Source organism: Eptatretus burgeri, chromosome 13 (genome assembly GCF_056783735.1).
Source record: "Eptatretus burgeri isolate ZD-2024b chromosome 13, Ebu_testis_v1, whole genome shotgun sequence".
NCBI classification, from domain to species: Eukaryota; Metazoa; Chordata; class Myxini; order Myxiniformes; family Myxinidae; genus Eptatretus; species Eptatretus burgeri.
Window position 1 is genome coordinate 63968934 of NC_140973.1, and position 20146 is coordinate 63989079.

The window sequence follows — 20146 nt, forward strand, 5'->3', positions numbered from 1 at the left end:
TACTGGGCAGCCGTAGCAGTTGGTGGAACCTTCGGTTCTGATGCGTTCCTCTCGAGTCAATAAATACCTTTGCATTTGCGGAAAAAGATCGTACAGATGAACACCTGTTAAGATGGTGTTACCTTTCACGTCATATCAAGAGAACCAAGCACCTGTTCCTGCTTTTACACCCGAAGGCGTTTCACCCCTTTCAAACGTCGTCACACGTTAATAAACCTTTACTTGTTCGTGCTGCACCTGGTTGGTCGATTCATTGTTAACGAAGTTCGAGTACCTGCTTGATGAACCAACTGGTACCGGTAAGACCAATGAATCGAGACCGATACGTATCGAGACCGATACGGTTCCACTCGGTGTTTTATTCTGCCTTCGTGATGTCTTGTTTTTCTTTTAACTTTTCAACACTCTTTGATTTCCCTCTTGTTTTGCCAAAATTTCCTTTACGTTTTTTTTCCAGTAGGCATGCCATTAAATGTTATCCATTGCTGGCTCGTACTCGCTTCACTCCATTATTACTTTTATCCTTAACTGTAAGATGTACAAGGGCTGCCAAGATAGAGCAGAGGTTTGCACATCCGCCTTTAATCCCAACCCAGCTATAAACTGCCATCGTGGTGTTTCACGTGCAGGGCGAGACTTCATTGTGTGTGCCGTCCCTTGGATAGATGCTAACCTGCGTGTCTCGTCTGCTATCACTGGTACAGTACTTGGTGGACGGTAAAGATCCCACGGTGGCCTTCACGAAGATGAGGTGAGTTATCTCTGGCATCCTGAGCAAGTTACACATTCTTGTTTTTGCCCAAATCGCCTTCAATCGAACGGCATTCCTGGCCAGTCGGTTCGTGAAAGACTTGGGCCAAATGCTCCTCAGACAACCCAAGAAAGGAAGAAATATAATTGGAGCCCTTAAAGAAAGCAGTGATGGTAGGAGCTCTAGTAGTCGTTGGCAGAGTACTCCGATGCTGGATATCCGTCGATACCTGACTGGTGTACTTTTCTGAAAAACAGGTGAAAGTTTATCGATAAATAAATGAGGGACGGGAAGAGACAGACAGATGAATGATGGCAATACGTCACAATCACTCGCGTGAATAATACATTGGAACAAGAACAAGTTCAGCAATGCTGAATGTTTAATGAATGAACCAAGGTACATGAACCATTGGTGAATGAACCACGGCACGTGAACCATTGCTGAATGAACCACGGCACGTGAAACATTGGTGAATGAACCACGGTACGTGAACCAATGGTGAATGAACTACGGTACATGAACCACGGTACGTGAACCAATGGTGAATGAACTACGGTACATGAACCACGGTACGTGAACCAATGGTGAATGAACTACGGTACATGAACCAATGGTGAATGAATCATGGTACATGAACCACGGTACATGAACCACGGTACATGAACCACGGTACATGAACCATGGTGAATGTTGGATGAATGAAGAGGTGGTGAATGTGAACATTCCAATGGTGAATGTTAAATGAATGAACCAATGTTGAATGAACGTGATTCTGCAACCTTGCTTCGCTCATGAATGCCAAACGAACCAGGCAGTGCATCCTCGTCTAACTTTCCTTCTGTCGTGTTGCTCCTTTCTCGCTTTTTTCGCAATGGCAGAAGTACTGTCAAGGAAATAACTTCATACAAAGTTCATGATTTATTATTGGAAAGTTCATGATTTCGGAAACTCAAGTTTTCTTTGGACATAACAAACCAGCATATCGTCTCCGCTGTAACACAAGGTGTTACAAATGTAGTGATCTACTTATGGAGAATGCATGGGGGGAAAAAAGGTGCAATACCCGAGGGTGCTGACCTGCTAGAATAATGATACTGAAGAGGAAGTCAACATGTGACAGAATCAGCAAAATGTACAAATGAACCAACGCTATAGGAGATATCTATTTGGGGGGGGCAACCACCACCCCCCCCCCACCCGTAGACTCTCTCAGACCCTAATTGTTTTGAAATAGCATGAACAAACTGTGGTACATCATGGATGATAAAGGTTATGGTCAAGGTTCATCGAAATTGTGTGTATAGTTTCAGAGAAGAAAACAAATACCTATGTTGGGGGGCAACCCCCCATTCAATCTCTGAGACCACGATTTTTATTCATGGTGTGAACAGATTTTGGTACATTATGGGTGATGAAGGTTGTGGTCAAATTTCATCGGAATTGTTTGTGTTGGTGCTGAGAAAAAGTTGCAAGTGTTTGTGGACGGATGGATGGACGGACGAACGGCACACCATCCCATAAACTCCCCGGAACGAAGTTCCAGCCTCCAGGTGAGCTAAAAATGAGGTAAAGATTTAAAACTGACAATCAGGCGAGGGGAGCATTAGGTATGTATTTACTCATGCTGGAAAGGCAATGGAAAACCACCCAGAATAATTCGTGCCAAGAAACCGATTCGGCAGCACAGACGCTGTCAGCATGGTACAACGAATCGAAATACACACACGGACTGACAGGATGGCAGAGACCGACACTCAACTCGAGGCCGTCCACCCTGGGTTGGAATCCTGACTCAGTCACCACTGCGATGACTTTATAGCTAACAGGCAGGGTGATTCATAAATGTGTGCCATCTCTCGGATGGACTAAAAACGACATCCCGACTACAAGCATTCGTTGGACATTAAAGATCCCACGGTGTCCTTCACAAAGAATAAGAGAGCTATCGCCAGTACCAATGAACAAATTCAAAATTCCTGCCCCAACTACTGCTGGGAGAGGAATGGCAACTGAGCACGATCTCAGCCAAGAAACTGCTTCGGCAGAACTAACGCTCTGCAATGAGAGTAAGAATATTTGAATAATATACATATATTAAAAAAATATTTATAAATATATACAAAAAAATTATATATATATATATATATATATATATATATATATATATATATATATATATATATATATATATATATATATATATATATATATATATATATATATATATATATATATATATATATTTGAAAGTTTGTCTGTCTGTGTGTGTGTTTCTCTGTGACCTATGCACGCGAAAAGTACTGGACTGATCCTCACCAAACTTCACATGCTGACAGAACATGTACCCGGGAGTGTCCCGATGTAAAAGAATTGTACTTCCGACTTCCGGTTTCCGAATTATGACGTCATCACTTGATTTCGTAACGTTAATTTTTCAAGTTCAGCCGATTGACATGGGGCCAACGCCATATACAATATATCTAACATATGATTTTAAGTTTTTGTTTGTCTGTTTGTTTGTTTGTCTGCACGTGCTAATCTCCTGAAAGGTGAAAGATAGGAGCTAACCACTGAAACAAAAAATGTCGGGATGGGCCCCGGGAAGGTTATAGGCTATGTGGCAAGGCCCCTCGGCCGGGGAGGGGGGTGGGGTGGAAGGGGGTGTGTTTCCCCCTCACCAACCCCCTTAGCCTATGACTGCCATGGCCCAATAGGGAACTGATACTGTGCTCGCGTCAGACATATGTATAGAAGATTAAATTCATTCAAAAAGAATCCGGGCAGCGCCGGGTGCATTCACCTAGTATATCGATAAATACGAGATGACCTGTGAACCCGTTGGGTTCCTCTTGTGACAGCAGTTGATTAAAAAAATCATTTCAAGAAAAAAAAAGATAGCTCCAGCGAACTATACCGCTGAGGTTGTTTGCATTGATCAAATTCTCCCGAAGAGTTCTTGACTGAATCGGGAATTGATTTTTAAAATAATTTTTTCGTTGCCCGATTTGAACGAAACTTGACACTGCACAGCTATAAAGTGAGTCCCCGACGAAAATGGTGAGTAAGGTGGCCCTAAAATTTCTGCACAATCGTGTACCGTTTTGGCTGTAGTCATGCGCCACTTAACGACGGGGATACGTTAATAAATATATATATATATAAATATAAATATAAAGATATATATATATATATATATATATATATATATATATATATATATATATATATATATAAATAAATATATAATATGTATATATAAAACACACACACAGGAAGGCAAAATATGTTTAAGATACGAGTAATGGGTTGGAAAGGAAAGTGTTGGAGTGAAGATTTCTGGTGGGGGGCTGGCAGGGGAGGAATCCCAATATTGTGTACATATTAAATTGATATCCCATATGCAGTTTGTGGAGAGTCCACACCATTATCCAATGCACTTGCACATATGTAATACTGTACTGTATTCCTTGACTCTTTTTCAACCACGACAAGCAATTGTTTATTATTTATGAAGACAGTAAAAAGTCATAAACACACAAACAATGTGCGTTACCCTAAGTGTTTGAGTGCAAGTGAGAAAAAGGCAAAAACAAGACAAAAGAAAACAAAACAAAGTAAGGGAAACATTTTGCTGGAAAACCACCCATTCGTATCAGGTTTGGTTTTTATTGTTCTTTAGGTCATCTCTTCGAGCATGACCTAATAATATGGGTGTCAATGTCCTTCGATCCGTCCGTCCGTCCGTCCGTTCACAATGAAGTTGAAGCGGGAGATCTGGTCATTAGTGATCCTGATAGAGGTCGATGAGACGTACACGATGGTATGACTTTCAAGGTCACCGACGGTCAAGGTCAAAGTCACGAGGCCTTTGAATTTGCGAAAATGACGATTTTCAAATTCTATCTCCTCTGCCATTTCTCAAGCGATCTTGAATTTGATTGTGGCATATGAATGTATGGGACAATATCTAAATTTGGTCAGGACGGATTTTCGAATTTCGCTTTCGTTTTCGCATCACGTGACTTCAAAATTTGCAAAAACTGCCCTACCTTCAGGAGCCTATATATTCTCTACTGGGTATGGTAAAACTTAGTGAATGGTGTCATTGCATAGCAGCTGACCTTGTATATTTATACATTTTTTGCCGAAGGTGCAAAAGTTTCAAAACCCGAAATGTAAACCTCGGCATTTATTTTCAAAATCTAATTTAGTGCGCGTGCGCCAAAATGCCGAGTCATCTTTAACCAAACTGCGCAGTTCGAGCTGTGCAGTAGAACTGTGCAGTCGAGCTGCGCAGTTCTACTGCGCAGTAGTCTTTGGTCGTAACTGAACATTGAGAACTTGTGGTATTATAGAGATGACCGTCACCCCCACACGGGGGTAATTTTATTTTTATTTATTTTTTACATTCAGGATCAGTGTGTTGATATGAGGCCGACATTGCCAAACTGGATTAAAAACGAAATGTGAAACATCCAACCACAGCTCCTTCCAAAGTTCCATGTCATTGAAGGCGCTCGTGGTTCATGGCCGTGTAAACGATGTTTGCGCTGACTTTAAGGCATTGTAATTTCCCACCAACACGGTCTACAAATCGTTTATCTTGCTTCACTGTCAGTTGTGCTCGGGGCAATGAAATTGAGGGAATGAACAATCCCCCAAAGCTCTCAGTGGAGTAATTGGACTGGGAATTGAAGCTTTCTTGGAGGGATGAAGAGTTGGAAAGGTGAAGAGATTGTCAGGCCAGTTTGAGCTGAATTTCGCTGTGAGCCATGCATTCTGATCCCATATCCCACCAGAGGGAGAAGGTTAATCATACACAATGTCCGCTCCCAAGAACTACATGCTTCACAATGCAACGCTCCCTGCAGGCAGAAGTCACCAGCCAGCGATGCAACTGTAGTTGGGCAAACAAAAACAGTAAATGGAATTTGAACGATGTATTTGGTCTGTTGGGCCCGTCTGAGCACATCGCTTCTGCTGCTGTTCTGGGATTCCAGGTTCACATCCCATATCCTGTGGCCATTTGTCCACCATCTACTAATATTCTGGAAACCCACGAAAAGGAACAATGATGCCACCATTTGTCCTGTATGACATATATGTACAGGCTCCTTCATGAGGATTATAATATACTGCGACAAAATTTACGTTGGGGTCAAAGTTTTGATTGTGAATTTGCGTGCAACACATGGCTACTGGAAGCTGAGAGTAAGCAATTTGGAATTTGATCCCCCTTGTAATTGCCTACCGTTTGTGAAATTCCATGGGATCTTTAAAGAGCAGGTTGCAGGTCACCAAACATGTTCTGAAAATTTATCAATATGATTATATGTGCATTAAATAGTTCAATGCAAACTATTGTGGTTGCCTATTGGGAAAATTAATGAAATTTAACTCCGAAGTTGTTATTTATCGAGGCCGTTGAAAAAAAAACAGCCGTGTGCCCATATATGGATGGTGACATCACGTTCTCCAAAAGAAAGCGGCGCTCACTCGCTCATTGAAGAAGTGTCCAGTTCAGCAGGCCGTTCTTTCGCTTATTTTGAGCTTGCAACTGTCTACATTATCCTTTTTTATTTTGAATTATTGTAGAACAAAGTTATTTGGATATTTGTACATCATGCCTCATACGTGTGTCATGTTTTGCGAAAATGGCTGGAAAACGGGTAATCGCTCCCACCGATTCCCGAAGGAATCAAACATTCGCCGGCAATGGATAAGATTTGTACAAACAAAACGGGCGAATTTTCCCCCAAAGAAAACGGGTAAAGAGGACCCTTTGGATAGACTTGTCATTTGTGGTGACCATTTCACAGCCGAGGATTACGAAGGCAACGCAATGAATGAGCTCGGTTTCAAAACAAGCGTGACGCTGTGCCCACCATTCAGCCTTCTCCTCCTCAGCTGGCTCCTGCTTCATCTTCTCACACTGTGTCACCTCTCAAGGTTTGGGATATTGTGTTTATCTATAAATGCGCATAAGAAATTGAGAAATTATTAGAATAGAGTAAGTCATCACTATCCGGAAGTCCGTACATTGTAACCCGTAATGGGGAACGCGGCTGAGAATCTCTTCCCCATCGGCCATGCCATGATCACTTTCGCTGGGGTCAAGCTCAGCTGTCAGAAAGACTTCAACACCAAGGGTCCATTATTGATTCATTCTATTTCTGACTCTTGAGTGACTAGAGGGTTGATGGTGGTCATATGGCAGCTTAGCTTCCGGGCTAGCTATCATTTCTTGAAGCGCGACTGTGTCGCTGATGTCCATCAGTGCCCCTCGACCAGTACACAAACTGGAACTGGTACTCATTTTGCCGACCTCGGAAGGATGACAGGCTGAGTCAACCCCCTGGTGTATTAATTCAGCGGCCGACGGGGCTTGAACTCAGGACCCGAGAATCCCAAGTCACCACCCTAACCACTGAGCCAACACCAGGCTACTAGAGGGTTAAAAAATTATTATATCAAGTCACAGACGAATCAAACTTTACATTATTTTATGCATCGAACAAGAAAATGAAAATCTACAAACCAATCTGTCTGGTGGAGTCTGTCAGTGTGAACTGCCGGACAGTCAGTCCTGCCACTTGTACACGAAATAGGCAATTTTCTGGCATTTGCAAGTGGCTCAAATTTATATGGCTCAGGGCCAGAAACTCCATAGTATAAATTCCCATCATCCTCCGACTCGTCCTTGGCAATATCGGAATGAACACTCAATTTCATCGCCGCTGAAATCACTCTGATTCGCATCTCGCCATTGTTTACACGCTGTTTCCGAATGTTCATGAAGTTTTCGGAGAACGTGACGTAGTGACATCATAGCATCTTTGGTAACTTCCGGTCTGTTTTTCGATCACCGAGAAAAGTTTTGACTCAAAAGTTAATTTTAGCATATTTTGAGTTTCAAATGTAAGAAAATAAATACCCCACGTTTATTAATGTGCTTACAACCTTTGAATCACGCGAAGTCATCAGCGACCCAAAACCTGCTCTTTAATGTCCACCAGCAACCAGTGCAGGGAAATGGGTTCTCTTACCATGCATCCACGGGTTGGCACACTCTGTGATGCAACACCCTGCCTGTGAAGCACCAATCCGACAGTTTATAGTCATGACGGGAATACAACGCAGACTGCACATTCCCTCTGAAGGACGGTACGCTCAGTAATAATGGAATGCAGACCGTACATACCCTCCGGAGGACAACACGCTTTGTGATGCAACGCCCTGCCTGCAAAACATCAGGGTGACTATCAATCGGTGGATGGGTAATTGAGTTCAGACAAGACAGTTTGATGGCGAGTGCACTCGCTCTGATCTACACTACCAACAAGGGTTGGTTTATATGATCGATAATATTCCACTGTCATGACACCCCTTTCTGTGGTGACTATAATATCGGTACGACTTGATAACCCACAAATACTGGATCACATGCGCATGATTTCCAATTTTGCAGTGAACCCATATCTGTAGGTGAACTTCCAGTAAACAATGCAGGCAATAACAAGGCAACAATGAGAAATCAAAACACAAAATGGAATACAGTACAGGTAAACACAAAAACGCATGCCGCATCAACAGGCTCATCGTCATTCATTTTTAAAACGACAAAGAGCAATAAGAGATTGCAGACCCTTGCCAGGACGTATTTTGTGTGGTGTGCGGTGTGTATGGTGCGGTGTGTGGTGCGGTGTGTGGTGCAATGTGTGGTATAGTGTGTGGTGCAGTGTGTGGTGCAGTGTGTGGTGCAGTGTGTGGTGCAGTGTGTGGTGCAGTGTGTGGTGCAGTGTGTGGTGCAGTGTGTGGTGCGTATGGTGCAGTGCGTGGTGTGCGGTGTGTGTGTGGTGCGGTGTGTGTGGTGCGGTGTGTGTGGTGCGTGCATGTTGCGGTGTGGTGCAGTGTGTGCGGTGCATGCTTTGCGGTGTGTGCGGTGCGGTGTGTGTGGTGCGTGCGTGGTGTGTGTGGTGCGGTGTGGTGCGGTGTGTGTGCGTTGTTTGTGTGGTATTTGTGACGTAATAAATAATAAATGCAATGAATCCATTCCAATTCGTAATTCGTATGAATTGATAGACGTACTCCCGTTCCAATGGTACGTAATTAATAGACTACACATTTTAATAGTGCGTAATTAATAGACGTACTCACGTTCCAATTCGTAATTAGTACATAATTAATACACATAATCAAGACAGACAGAAAAAAACAAAAGGAAACAAACAAGTGGACCCAAATGCAATACCCTCTCCTCTGGCGATGGTAAAAGAAAAACTCAAAACTTCAGAGCAACAACTTTACTTTGCATTTAAAATGTCAGACTGTGATTCAGCTTTTAAAATGCGTTTACAAAACAGTGCTTGATGGATGACACATTTTTTCAAAAATCACACACCAGTTACCCTGATCGTAGTACGTTTCAATAACATGAATGCCAGGTACTCTGCGACACAAACACTCGAGCTCCCCCTTGCGGAACACGTGGTAAAACCGATGGTGTACAGATCTTTGGTCCGGTGCCGACAAACTAGAACCAGCAAATGATGCATTCTGTTTTTCCTGAGTCTTTAGATGCCATGGCACGAGGACATCCTGAGATGAGAAAGGCATCCGGTTTTTGTGGACGGACAACAGACCAGCGGACGGCACCATGCTTCCATTCTCGGATGACTCACATCTCCCCACTCGAGCGGCGGCAGAATCAATGCTGCTAGACTCATTCTTGGCTGGTGTGGGTTTCCTCTTTCCCTCCGTTGCCAGAACTTGTGCTGGTTGTTCACCAGTCTCAGACTTTACACCTCCATTTTCCCCGCCGACGATACACAAGGCACCACAGGAAGTCAAATCTTCACACCCCGTCTGGTTAACGGTGCACTGTGCATCTTGCTGTTTCTGCTGCAGGTACTTGGACCTGACGTGCATGTATTCCTGTTCCAAAGCCCAAACGTATACCAAGCCTTGACCGCCGGGCCGTAGCACTCGTGCCATTTCCACCAGGGCTGCGTGGCGCCTCTCCTGAACACAGAGGGGGTTTGACAGAGATGGTTCTGAAGTTTTTGACAATCAACCCTTTTGACCAACACCAGCTTACAACCGCAATCTGGTGCCAGATATTGTCAGTGTGACCCCTTTTACCTCTGCCCCCTCATCCCCCTCATGGGTCAACAATCGCCCTGTTGAAGATACTCAAAATGCTTCTGCATTTTGCACCAATAAGTCTCAACTCTTTCAATGGTTCCATCCATTCGGGAGAGTCACCAGAGCTTGACCCGGCACCAGAATGGCTCCATTGTTTAACAACCCGTAGAAGATTCCATAGCATGCCCGGGAATGCCACCAAACTCTACTAGAAAACCATCCCCAAGGATGCCAAGTCTTTCAAATGAATCAACTCTCAGAAAGAAAAAGTACCCAAATTATTATTATGAAACAAGTATTTACATGGAGTGACCGAAAGTATTCACATCTAACAATTTGATATCCACATGCTGGTTGGTACTCTATATTTGCAAATAAAAACAACAAAAACTGATATTTTGGTTCATCATCCCTGAATGTCCATATTTGCTGATATAAAAACAATACCAAGCCACTGTACAGACATGCTTGATTGATGAGAGATATTTGCTGGATTTATGGTGATGACACCAAAGCTTTGAGATTGTTATGGAAACCTTAGAAATTCTGGAGCATATCGTAATAAAAACCCTATGTATCGTTAGTTTGGAAGCCCCTGCTCATTCCCTGTTCATGACACTCAGCTGCCAGTTATGTCACTGTGCTTGCGATGGAAAAAGGCAAAACGAGATCCACAACATTCTACCGCCTCCATTGTAGACATATCGGTGGTCTCTCTGTATTTTAACGACTCCTTTTTGGTCTTGCACCCTCTGCTCTCTCTTGGCTCTGTCTCTCACAAGTTTTTGCAGGAAGCATGAGGTCTGCCAGTGACCCTCTTCTAGTTAAACTCCCAAAATCCAGGCTCAATGCTCACTTCCACTCATTTGTTCCTCTTTTCTCTCACCTGTGAAACCAAATTCCCCAGTCTGTTCAGTCCCATTCTTCCCTTCAGGGCTTCAAGACAGCTGTTCACTACTACCTCAGGTCATCCCCTATCCATACTCATGATCTCTTGTACCCCAAATGACCCCATTCCCAAGCACTCCCCTTTTCCAGGTGATTGTAATCCCCCCCTCCCCCAACCAGCCCTACCACCCCCTCATCTCCTTTCGTCTGTTAGTTATCAGTTGGTTTGTTCCTTTACTGTTACATCCCCACTCTCCCCTTCCTCTTCTTGCTGTATTTAATTCAGTTCATGTGTAGCCAATTCACCTCCATGTTCCCTTCTCCCCTTGATCTCACTCCCACTCTCAGTTCTAATCTGCTGTTGGTGTCTCCCCCTTCCCATTTTGTTCCTTTCCATTCTGCTTTAACTCTTCCATGATCCTCGATCATGTATTCAAAAACAAACAAAAACCTCCTTTGTCAGCAAACAAAAAAAGCAAATACATATCTCGTCATCCTATCATACGACATGAACATTTAAAAATCGACGGCGGTCTTCAGTTCCTTACTGCAGTGGAGAGGTGATGGACGACGGCGATCGAGAGGCAGGCATCGAAGGAAGTTGAACGCACAGGTAGAGACAGAGCATCACACACCAATACTTGGAAACCTCGCTGGTGACAGATCTCGGTCAACGGCATGCTGCGGTCACATCCAATCTGTCACAAACGAAAAGCCACATTATTTTCCAGTTCAACTTGTGCATCTGCCAATTATCGGATAGTCCTCAGAATTGCATTCAAAAATAGAGGGCCAGGACGGTACATCGAAGCAAAATGTTTCAGGAACAGCACTGAATGTCCTGGATGAAAGGTGAAACATGTGATGTGTAGCACAAAGAGGAACGCTGTGAGGAAACGAGGTAAAGTGAACTGTCGAACAACAAAAACAACAGCAAGCAATACCATGTAAGCACATATCCTCCTCACCATTGCTAGTCCTCGGTTTGCGGACAGGTATTTCCCATTTCCGCATCCAATGTCCAGCAGCAGTGCAGCATCAGGCAATCCTCGCACGAAGGCAGCCACATGGGGCCAAGGCGAGTGCCTTGTGTTGCTGAAATGCGCCGCTATCGTGTCGTACACGCCATGCACATACGCCTTCTCCAGCCTCTCAGCAGACGCCTTATCGCCTGGCAGTTTCGGCCTCACCGACTGTCCTTCCTGATGTGCTGCCACCGTCGTGGGGCAATGCTCAAATCGGTTCAGACTTTCATTCGGTGGTTCCAATTCTCTTTCCTCATCCAATTGGATGCTTTCACATGCCTGCTTGCCAACTTGGCTATCACAGGTTGAGGGAAAGGCTACGGAGAACAAATGGACGCAAGCATCACTCTTACCAGATTGATAATCACAAGGTTTATCACTCAATTAATTTAAGCAATGAAAGGCACCTATAATCAGCCATACACCCCACATTTGCTTGTAGATATTTATTATGTCCACATCGGTGTTACGGGTGTAGGTGAGACCGAGATCGAACCTACAGCAATGGCATGGCTGCCAGCAAACTTTGCGGAAGGAGAAGGAGATGCGCATTCCACGGTTTGCAAGCGTCGGACCACCGTCTTGCAAGCGGTTGCTTATAATGTCAAACTTTCGCGGTGTAATTCTGGCAGAGGGAGGACGAAGGTTAGGCCGAATGATCTTACAAACATTACCAAGCTTTTCCAAATGGAGTAGCTCTGACATGGCATTCTGATTCATACAGTTTGCCACTGGGATTAAACACACGTGGTTACAAGTCATACCGATCTTATTACTGGGACTGCACGAGGTAAGAGAACAATGCAAAAACATACCTCCCCTTTGTAGTCATTAAGCTGGCTGTCCTGCCTGCTTAAATTTTGGAGGAAGTATTATTAACATATCCAGAAGCTATTCATATAATAACTGCTCCGATATAATTTCTCTTGATAAGGATGACCTCGTCAGCTTATTACGAAAACACAGGGGAATTGATGCCCTCAAACATAGCAGTGGGGATTGAAAACAAAATAAGCTGGGGGGGGGGGGGGGACAAAACACACACACACACACATCAAAATTTATAAATAATTACACTTTACAATTGGCCATTCATATGACCCTAATCTGGTGGCTGGTATGGCTGGTATGCTCACTATATCTATGGAGAAAAAAAGAAAGAAAAAGTTTCAAAAATAAAAATTTTCAGTTTTAAATAAGGACCAACACGGGGTGCATTTGGGGGAAGAGGGAGGGGGGGTAATCAGGAATTCACCATTTAGCAGAAGCCTGGCATATATGTCTTAGGCCTCAATCTGTTCTTGATTTAGTGTCGAACAATTAGCCCAAAGGAGCAGAAAAGGTTCGGCGCTTGCCAGCATTGCCCACCCGTGGCTCCAAAGGTAGCGAGACTCTCCAGACATGACAAGAAGGCTCCGGGCAGGCAAGAACACCGGTACACGGGTGCCACAAGGGTGACGGAAATCCATCACGACCTGCATCGCATCCACAGCATTCGGAATAAGCACAGCATTCGGAATAAACACAGAGTTCTTGAGATTTGTACCGCGGCACGAAGGACGGTGCAAGTATTACCCGACGTCATTATTGGGATTATAAAAAAAGAAATTAAATTGTGTGCCAAAAACCTTCAGGCAAAATGTCATGATCCGACACATACAAACCTGAGATCCCAAACTCAAGGACACGATTCCATCTTCAAAAGCCGAATGGGTGTCGACGTGCGGTGGAATTCCTGCAAAACGATGAACGAGTCAGTGAACCATTTTTCTGCATCATGTTCGAATCAAGGGGGATGTAAGAGATCGGTGAGCAGGCAATACCTTGTCCGGGCTCATAGCGATTGACAGTCAGCTGATCAGGCCTGTGTTGAATATATCCCGCGACGAGGCAATTGGAAATCATCTCATCACAGAGAGAAGGTATGCCTAGTGAGGTTTCACACAATCGTAATAGTAAACGATAGGAAAAGTCAATGAAATAACAGGAAGGTGGTGGTTCTTCCCCATTCTGTCATTTTGAGTATAACATGGGTGTTGCTTGAGTATTCTGCAATTATGTAAACTCACTGAAGTAATTCTCATGCTTGAAGAAAAATGAAAATTAACACCGGACACGGTGGTGTAATGGTTCGAATATCCGCTCCGAGTCTGGGAGGTCGGTGGTTCAAACTCTAGCCAAGTCATCCCAAAGACTTAAACTGTACGTGCTGCTTCCTTGCTCAATATTCAGCATTTGAAAGGATTCTCGCATGGGCAATCCCCATAGGTTGGAATCCAATGGGAAGAGGAAATGCCCCACTGAGTGCATTGAGAAAGGCGGCGCCATTGTGGCATCACGAGTACCCAGAGTGCCCCGGGAGGTGACAGCACTTCCCCAAAGATCAGTGATTGTGTTTGTCTCGTCTAACAGACCTTTGTTGTGTCTCGTGTATTTGGCTGTATGTTTGTGGGTTAGTTGTGAGAGAGAGGGAAAGTCATGTGGGGGGGGAGGGTAGTGGTGGAGGGGGGGGGTTGGGGCGGAAGGGGGGGCAGCTGCACCAAGTCTTAGATCCTGTTAAAAAAATGTTTTGTAAGTGGCTTATGAATGGAGAATGAAAATCAATTTTAAAAGCTCAATTTAAAAATGTAATGGACACAACCATCAACAAAAAAGAAATGCAAAGAGGTGTCCCAATAGCCCAGGCAAATGCTTCATCAGCACCTTCATCTGTGGAGAGTATGATCCCAATGGATGGATGGAAAGATGCTGAGAAGAATATCCTGGCAGCACTGACAGATGTCACCTGATGATGATCACAAAACTGATATTTATTACTAAAAGGAGAAGTGTGTGTGTGTGTGTGTGTGTGTGTGTGTGTGTGTGTGTGTGTGTGTGTGTGTGTGTGTGTGTGTGTGTGTGTGTGTGTGTGTGTGTGTCGCGTTAAGTAGAAGAAGCAGCACGACCTTGAGCTTTTGCAGTTCCTGCAGTCAAATAATGAGGATGTGTCCACGAGCAGCGTCCTAAAGATTTTGTCGGCTAAAAAAATTTTTTAAAAAAAATTCTATTTTTTTTTTAAAACAACAACAACAACTTCCGATATTTTGTCACGTGCCTTGATTAAGCCAATAGCAAAACGCATCATAATGTATTTACGATATATCGTGTATTTACAAAATAAATAATGTATTTACGAAATTACAATATGATAAATGGAATAATCTTTAAATAGTAACGTGAACTTTTAGAAACTTTAAAGCAAATGTCCGAATACATTTAAAAGTTCATGATAGACGCTCTCAAAAGGCACCGTCAATGTGAGGATGTGTACATTTGCTCAGTATTTAAGGAGATCCGAATCTTGTATATACAAGAGATGAGTCCGAGAGATTAAGGTAGAAGACGAAGACGAAGACGAAGACGAAGACGAAGACGAAGACGAAGAAGAAGACCAAGAAGAAGAAAACAATGCCGACGCTGCTAAAATGGTACTGTTGGAAATAATTTTTTCATGTGCTTCACTTCACTTTACATCCTCAATGAGACTCATCGAGAGACACGCAATATGTTTGTGAAGTGCAACATGCTGTTTTTCATACCCACCAGCGAAGCTATGGGAGGGACGCCTAGTTATTCCAGAAAGGAAGCTATGGGAGGCACGCCTAGTTATTCCAGAAAGGACAAACAATCTGTTTTATGAATAATGTTTGATGTGTGAAGGAAATGTTTAAGGGATATATGGTTATATCATTGACCCAAAGTAAAATTAGAACATTACATGTTCTTATGCCACAAGGCAAGTACATTTAAATATTACCACATTCCGTACCTCCAGGAAGAGGATTCGCCTTATTCACACTGTTGTCTTCATAGCAGAATTCAAACCCAAAATGCTTCACTCTTCTGTGCTTCAAAACCCGTTTATCTGCAAAGTAAATAACAATAAGTGTAAATAATTTTATATAATCAGTTATAACAAACTTTGCTATTAAGAAAAAAAACAAACTCAAAACCACTTCTATAATGAGACCGAATTAGCCAGTTTGTCAATAATCATGATATTAACTAAGCAAAGGAGAATACTCATCATAACCTCACCTCTCCAATCCCTGAACTGTTCCCCATTTATCATTCTTTTTCTCCTTCAATCCCATCGCCTCCTTCTTCTCTCACATCATCCTTTTCACCGTGATGAGATCTTGCCTTCAATTGAAAGATCATTCGTTCGACAATGCCGTTGGGGCACTTTATGTAGATCGGTGACTGTACCCTCCCATGGAGTAAAATAATAAACTGGTACTTTCATGGAAAGACGATGAGAACCCCGACAATAGATCGAGGCTCATGGAAGAGCGAGGTGATGGAGGGTAAAAAGGAAGATATTGACAGTGGGGCTTTGGGGCCATATTTGAACAAAATAAGCGAGAAAGACAAAGAGACGAGAGAGAGGGAAACAGTAACCTGTATGCAATTCGGTTCGCTGCAGATGGTTCTGCGTTCGTATGCAGCACAAGGCTGCGGGGTAGCATCATTGGCTGAGGGTGCGGCTGTGCTGCTGATGCAATGCTCTCTGTCAGTTAGGGAATGAATTTGGAATTTGTTCAGGGTGCCGGAGATAGCTCGCCGACTCATCGAGGGCACCGTGGAATCTTTAACGTCTACCAACAATTGCTGGCAGATGTGACGCCATGTTTATCGTCCATCCGAGAGACGACACACACATTGGTGAATCACCCTACTTGTGAAACACCGGGATGATGGTTCATAGCTGTGTCGGGATTCAAACCCAGGCTAGACAGCTTAGAGGCAAGTGTGCGTACCTCTAGGCCATCCAGTCAGCTCTATGTGGGGTCAATGGGGGTAGAAGGGATCGTGGGTCTCGACAGGGATGATGAAGTCGGGGGGGGGGGGGAAGACGGGTTGGGGTGACACGAGATGATGCACCGCCTGTTTTAAGTCCCGAAGGGAATAGTGGAATGGAACCACCTCATTCCACTAATGTGAGAAAAGAGAAACAAACCATTTAATATGTGGTGCAGAAAACCTGGATTTTGAAAGTTTAACCAAGGAGGGGTTAAGACCTTGAATGGACCACATAAATGGACTCCGACCATGAATCCAATATAAAGCACACTCTCCAGAGATTCATTAATGCAAACTAAAGTGAAGTCGATGGGGTGCCATCACAAACCCCACGCTTCCCCACCGAAAGCAAAGTTGAAAGATTGCACAGTTCCACTAGGAATGACCCAATATCAAATTGAGTTAAAAACAAACTCAAATGAGCTAAGATCCTCGTCCTCTTAATGATGACGTCATAAAAATTGATATGATGTCATAGTGATGTATCATATTCGCGGTAATTCATCTCTGCTAATGCCCTGTTCTATTCCCGCAAACGGAATTCAAAAAGCTTGCCTAGTTTTGGAGATAATTATTTCGGCGATTTCCATTAGCAGTGATATTATGACGTCAACCTTTTTTTCTCGGAAGAATTTCCAAAATCGGAGATGTTTACTGCCTGCGCGTGGACTTTCTGCATATACATGGCAAGTTTCACGAAGATCCGATGAAAACTCTGGGTTGTGAAACAAAAAAGTCCACAAGAACAACAACGTGAGTCAGACTTAGAGAGCCTCCACGAGGATCTAAAAAAAAAAAAAAAAATCTTGTTTTGACCCCTGTGAACGTAAGCACCCTCACCTGAACCCCTTGGGACATGAACCAGGGGTCAAATGAAAAAAAAAGTTACATGTGTCATGCGTCCCCCCAATGTTGATTGCATATTTAGGGTTTCATTAAAAATTGTTTTAAAATGTGCCCGTAATTGCATTTTTTTTTTTTAAGTTTGACCCTTTGACCCCATCCCAGGGCCCCAGGGGTGCAGCCAAAATGAAAGGGCTCTTGCACCTACTAACCATGTCTTGATCATAACTACCAAGTTTGGTGAATTTCTGCACAACAGTTGATGAGATAGCGTAACAGACAGACAGAGAGACAGAGATTACAAGATCCCCCTTTGTTTAAAAAAAAAAAAAAAAAAGTGTGGCAATAATAATTCACCACCGAACACTATGATCATCCTTTGATATAAAGGATTCATTTGAAATATCCAAAAAGCAGTTTCACAACAAAGTGTAATATTCTTCACCTGACTTTACACAAATTAAAACACTCACCTTGAATTTCCTCCGCTTCATCCCAGGCGAGGAAGTTGAGGAGTTCCTGTTCATATTCTTCCGAGACAAAGTTTGGAATAAGCAGCAAACCAGGAGGAAGGGATGAAGGGTCCTCTTGCAGACAAAGCACTGCACAAGATGATGGACCAAACACTTCATGATGAAAAATATGTACTGCATATTCAAACTTGAGACATTCACATTGCTAACAGACCATGCCATCTGATGAACAATCAAATAAACCTTGCCAAAAGGTGACCACGTGTGACTTCTTTAAGGTCACACTGAGGTGAACAAAGCTGCTATCCACCAGGAGCGACTCCTTGAGGAATATCTGCCTACGAGAGATTCCGATGAGAATCGTTCTACAGAGTAACCATAAAAAATATGCGTTTGCCTCATAACGTCACCAAATGACGTCATAATGTCTCAAGCTTGACATATCTAGAAAGCACTCATCGAGGTGTTCAATTTGAGGTACTACACGATATGGTTCCTAAAACTTGAAAATTTGGCCTTGGGGTAAAATATGTTTGACCTTAGGCGCTAACCATGAAGGTCAAGGCCAATCGCCACCAAAAACTAACCGGCTGAACGCCAGACCATATACTACATTTCCCATAAAGTTTGGAGACGATTAGATGAAAATTACTCAAAAAATAAGGGTTTCGTCGACTCCCCTGATTTGCGACAAAGTGACCTTTACCTTTGACCTTGACCTTCAAAATTTTGTGCACTGAAAGGGACCTCTATAGGCCTCTGATATGCGAAGTTACAAAAATTTCCAATGACAACTGTGCTCTGCAGAATTTTTTATACGTGATTACAGACAAACAAACAAAAAAAACATACAAGCTGACTAACATATCTTGCAAAAACTTCGTTTTGGTAAGATAAAAACAGGAAGACATACCCTGCTCCACAAAACCCAAGTAAAGCGTGATGTGCCGAGCAGTGCCAGACACAGTGAACCCATTGAGTGAACGGTAGACCCTTTCCGCATCCGCCGAGCTACCGAAGCTCGCAAAAGCGTACGGTTTCCCGGGCAACATGTGCAGCACCAGGAGATGACCAAAGGGTTGCAGAATGGAGGTCAGCAGCTCCCGACTCATCCCGTTGCCAAGCCCACCGTTGGCTATGACCAGGTGCTGCGGGAGAGGGAGAGGGAGAGGGTGAGGGTGTGAGGATGAGGGTGAAGGTGAGTGAATTAAAAAGGAAACAAATCATGGGATATAAAAGTTGATCATACTGTGTTTTCATGACAGAGGGGACCGATTGCAGGGCCTGAGCTTAAGAGACAGTTCTTATTTCACAAACCAAATCAAACACACAGATTTTACAATCCAGTGACAAACGGTGTGGACACCATGCTGAACCAGAAAAGGTCAAACGGATCTGGATTCCCCAAACTACAGCTCTGCTGAAGGGTACTGTGAGAGCCAGAGCTTCAAAAGTCCACAGGACACAGGTGGATTTAATGTTCTTTGTGACACGAGGCGTGCGTGCTCCATTGTGCGGCACTAAACTGGTTTCAGTTGCATCTGACACAATCAGTAATCAAAGCACTACTTCGACAACCGTTTCTTCGTGATTTTAACATAATGCGGCCTAGCAAGTCTAGTTGCTATTCATCCAAATGGTTACCTCAGTGATGTGCGTGACGAGCGGTACTCCCTCATGCCTCAGCAGTGTAAGCTTCGCTTTTTGCTGCTTACGGAGCACTTTCTTTTGTGCCTTGGTGAGCTTAGGCCGCTCACCCTCACCCTCGCCAACCACCATCTTACAAAGGACAAAAACACCGGGAAAATTTTTAAACGCCGTTTTTACTGTTTTAGACGCGCGTTCAAACCTTGTTTTATATCGTCATTATCCCTTCCTCAAGACGTTAATAACCTGGACATGTTTAAACCGAGTATTAGATACTTTTCATCTTCACGTTATATCGTCTTTAATAAGTTGAGATAAAAACTGAAAAAAAAACCTTTGAAAAATGCAGGAGAATTTCCAGTCACTGCTACTAACGACGACGCCGTGGCCGTCAGAAACCGTACAAAGCAAAAAATGTGTATGAAGTGTCAGAAAACGTGGAATTAATTGTGGGAAAATAATACCACGGCACAACGACATCCAACACAAAAATCTCTCTCTCTCTCTCTCTCTCTCTCTCTCTCTCTCTC

At 43.4% G+C, this 20146-nt stretch overlaps 1 protein-coding gene across 2 annotated transcripts in view; it reads right to left on the reverse strand.

The window, feature by feature from the left end:
* The window catches only part of ALKBH8 (alkB homolog 8, tRNA methyltransferase), a 50172-nt gene extending 30203 nt beyond the window's left edge, over window positions 1-19969 (reverse strand). Inside the window, exons 1-12 of one of the 2 annotated variants that reach the window (XM_085852788.1) lie at window positions 19951-19969; window positions 19614-19748; window positions 18883-19117; window positions 17970-18098; window positions 15620-15715; window positions 13635-13739; window positions 13476-13546; window positions 13180-13286; window positions 12312-12436; window positions 11755-12128; window positions 11335-11484; window positions 9043-9775 (exon numbers count right to left, since the gene is read on the reverse strand). In XM_085852788.1, coding sequence (XP_085708914.1) covers window positions 9107-9775; window positions 11335-11484; window positions 11755-12128; window positions 12312-12436; window positions 13180-13286; window positions 13476-13546; window positions 13635-13739; window positions 15620-15715; window positions 17970-18098; window positions 18883-19117; window positions 19614-19748 — 2196 coding nt within the window. In that variant the 5' untranslated portion in view covers window positions 19951-19969 and the 3' untranslated portion in view covers window positions 9043-9106. The other variant, XM_085852789.1, reaches the window with a different exon arrangement.
* Between the last annotated feature and the right edge of the window lie 177 nt (window positions 19970-20146).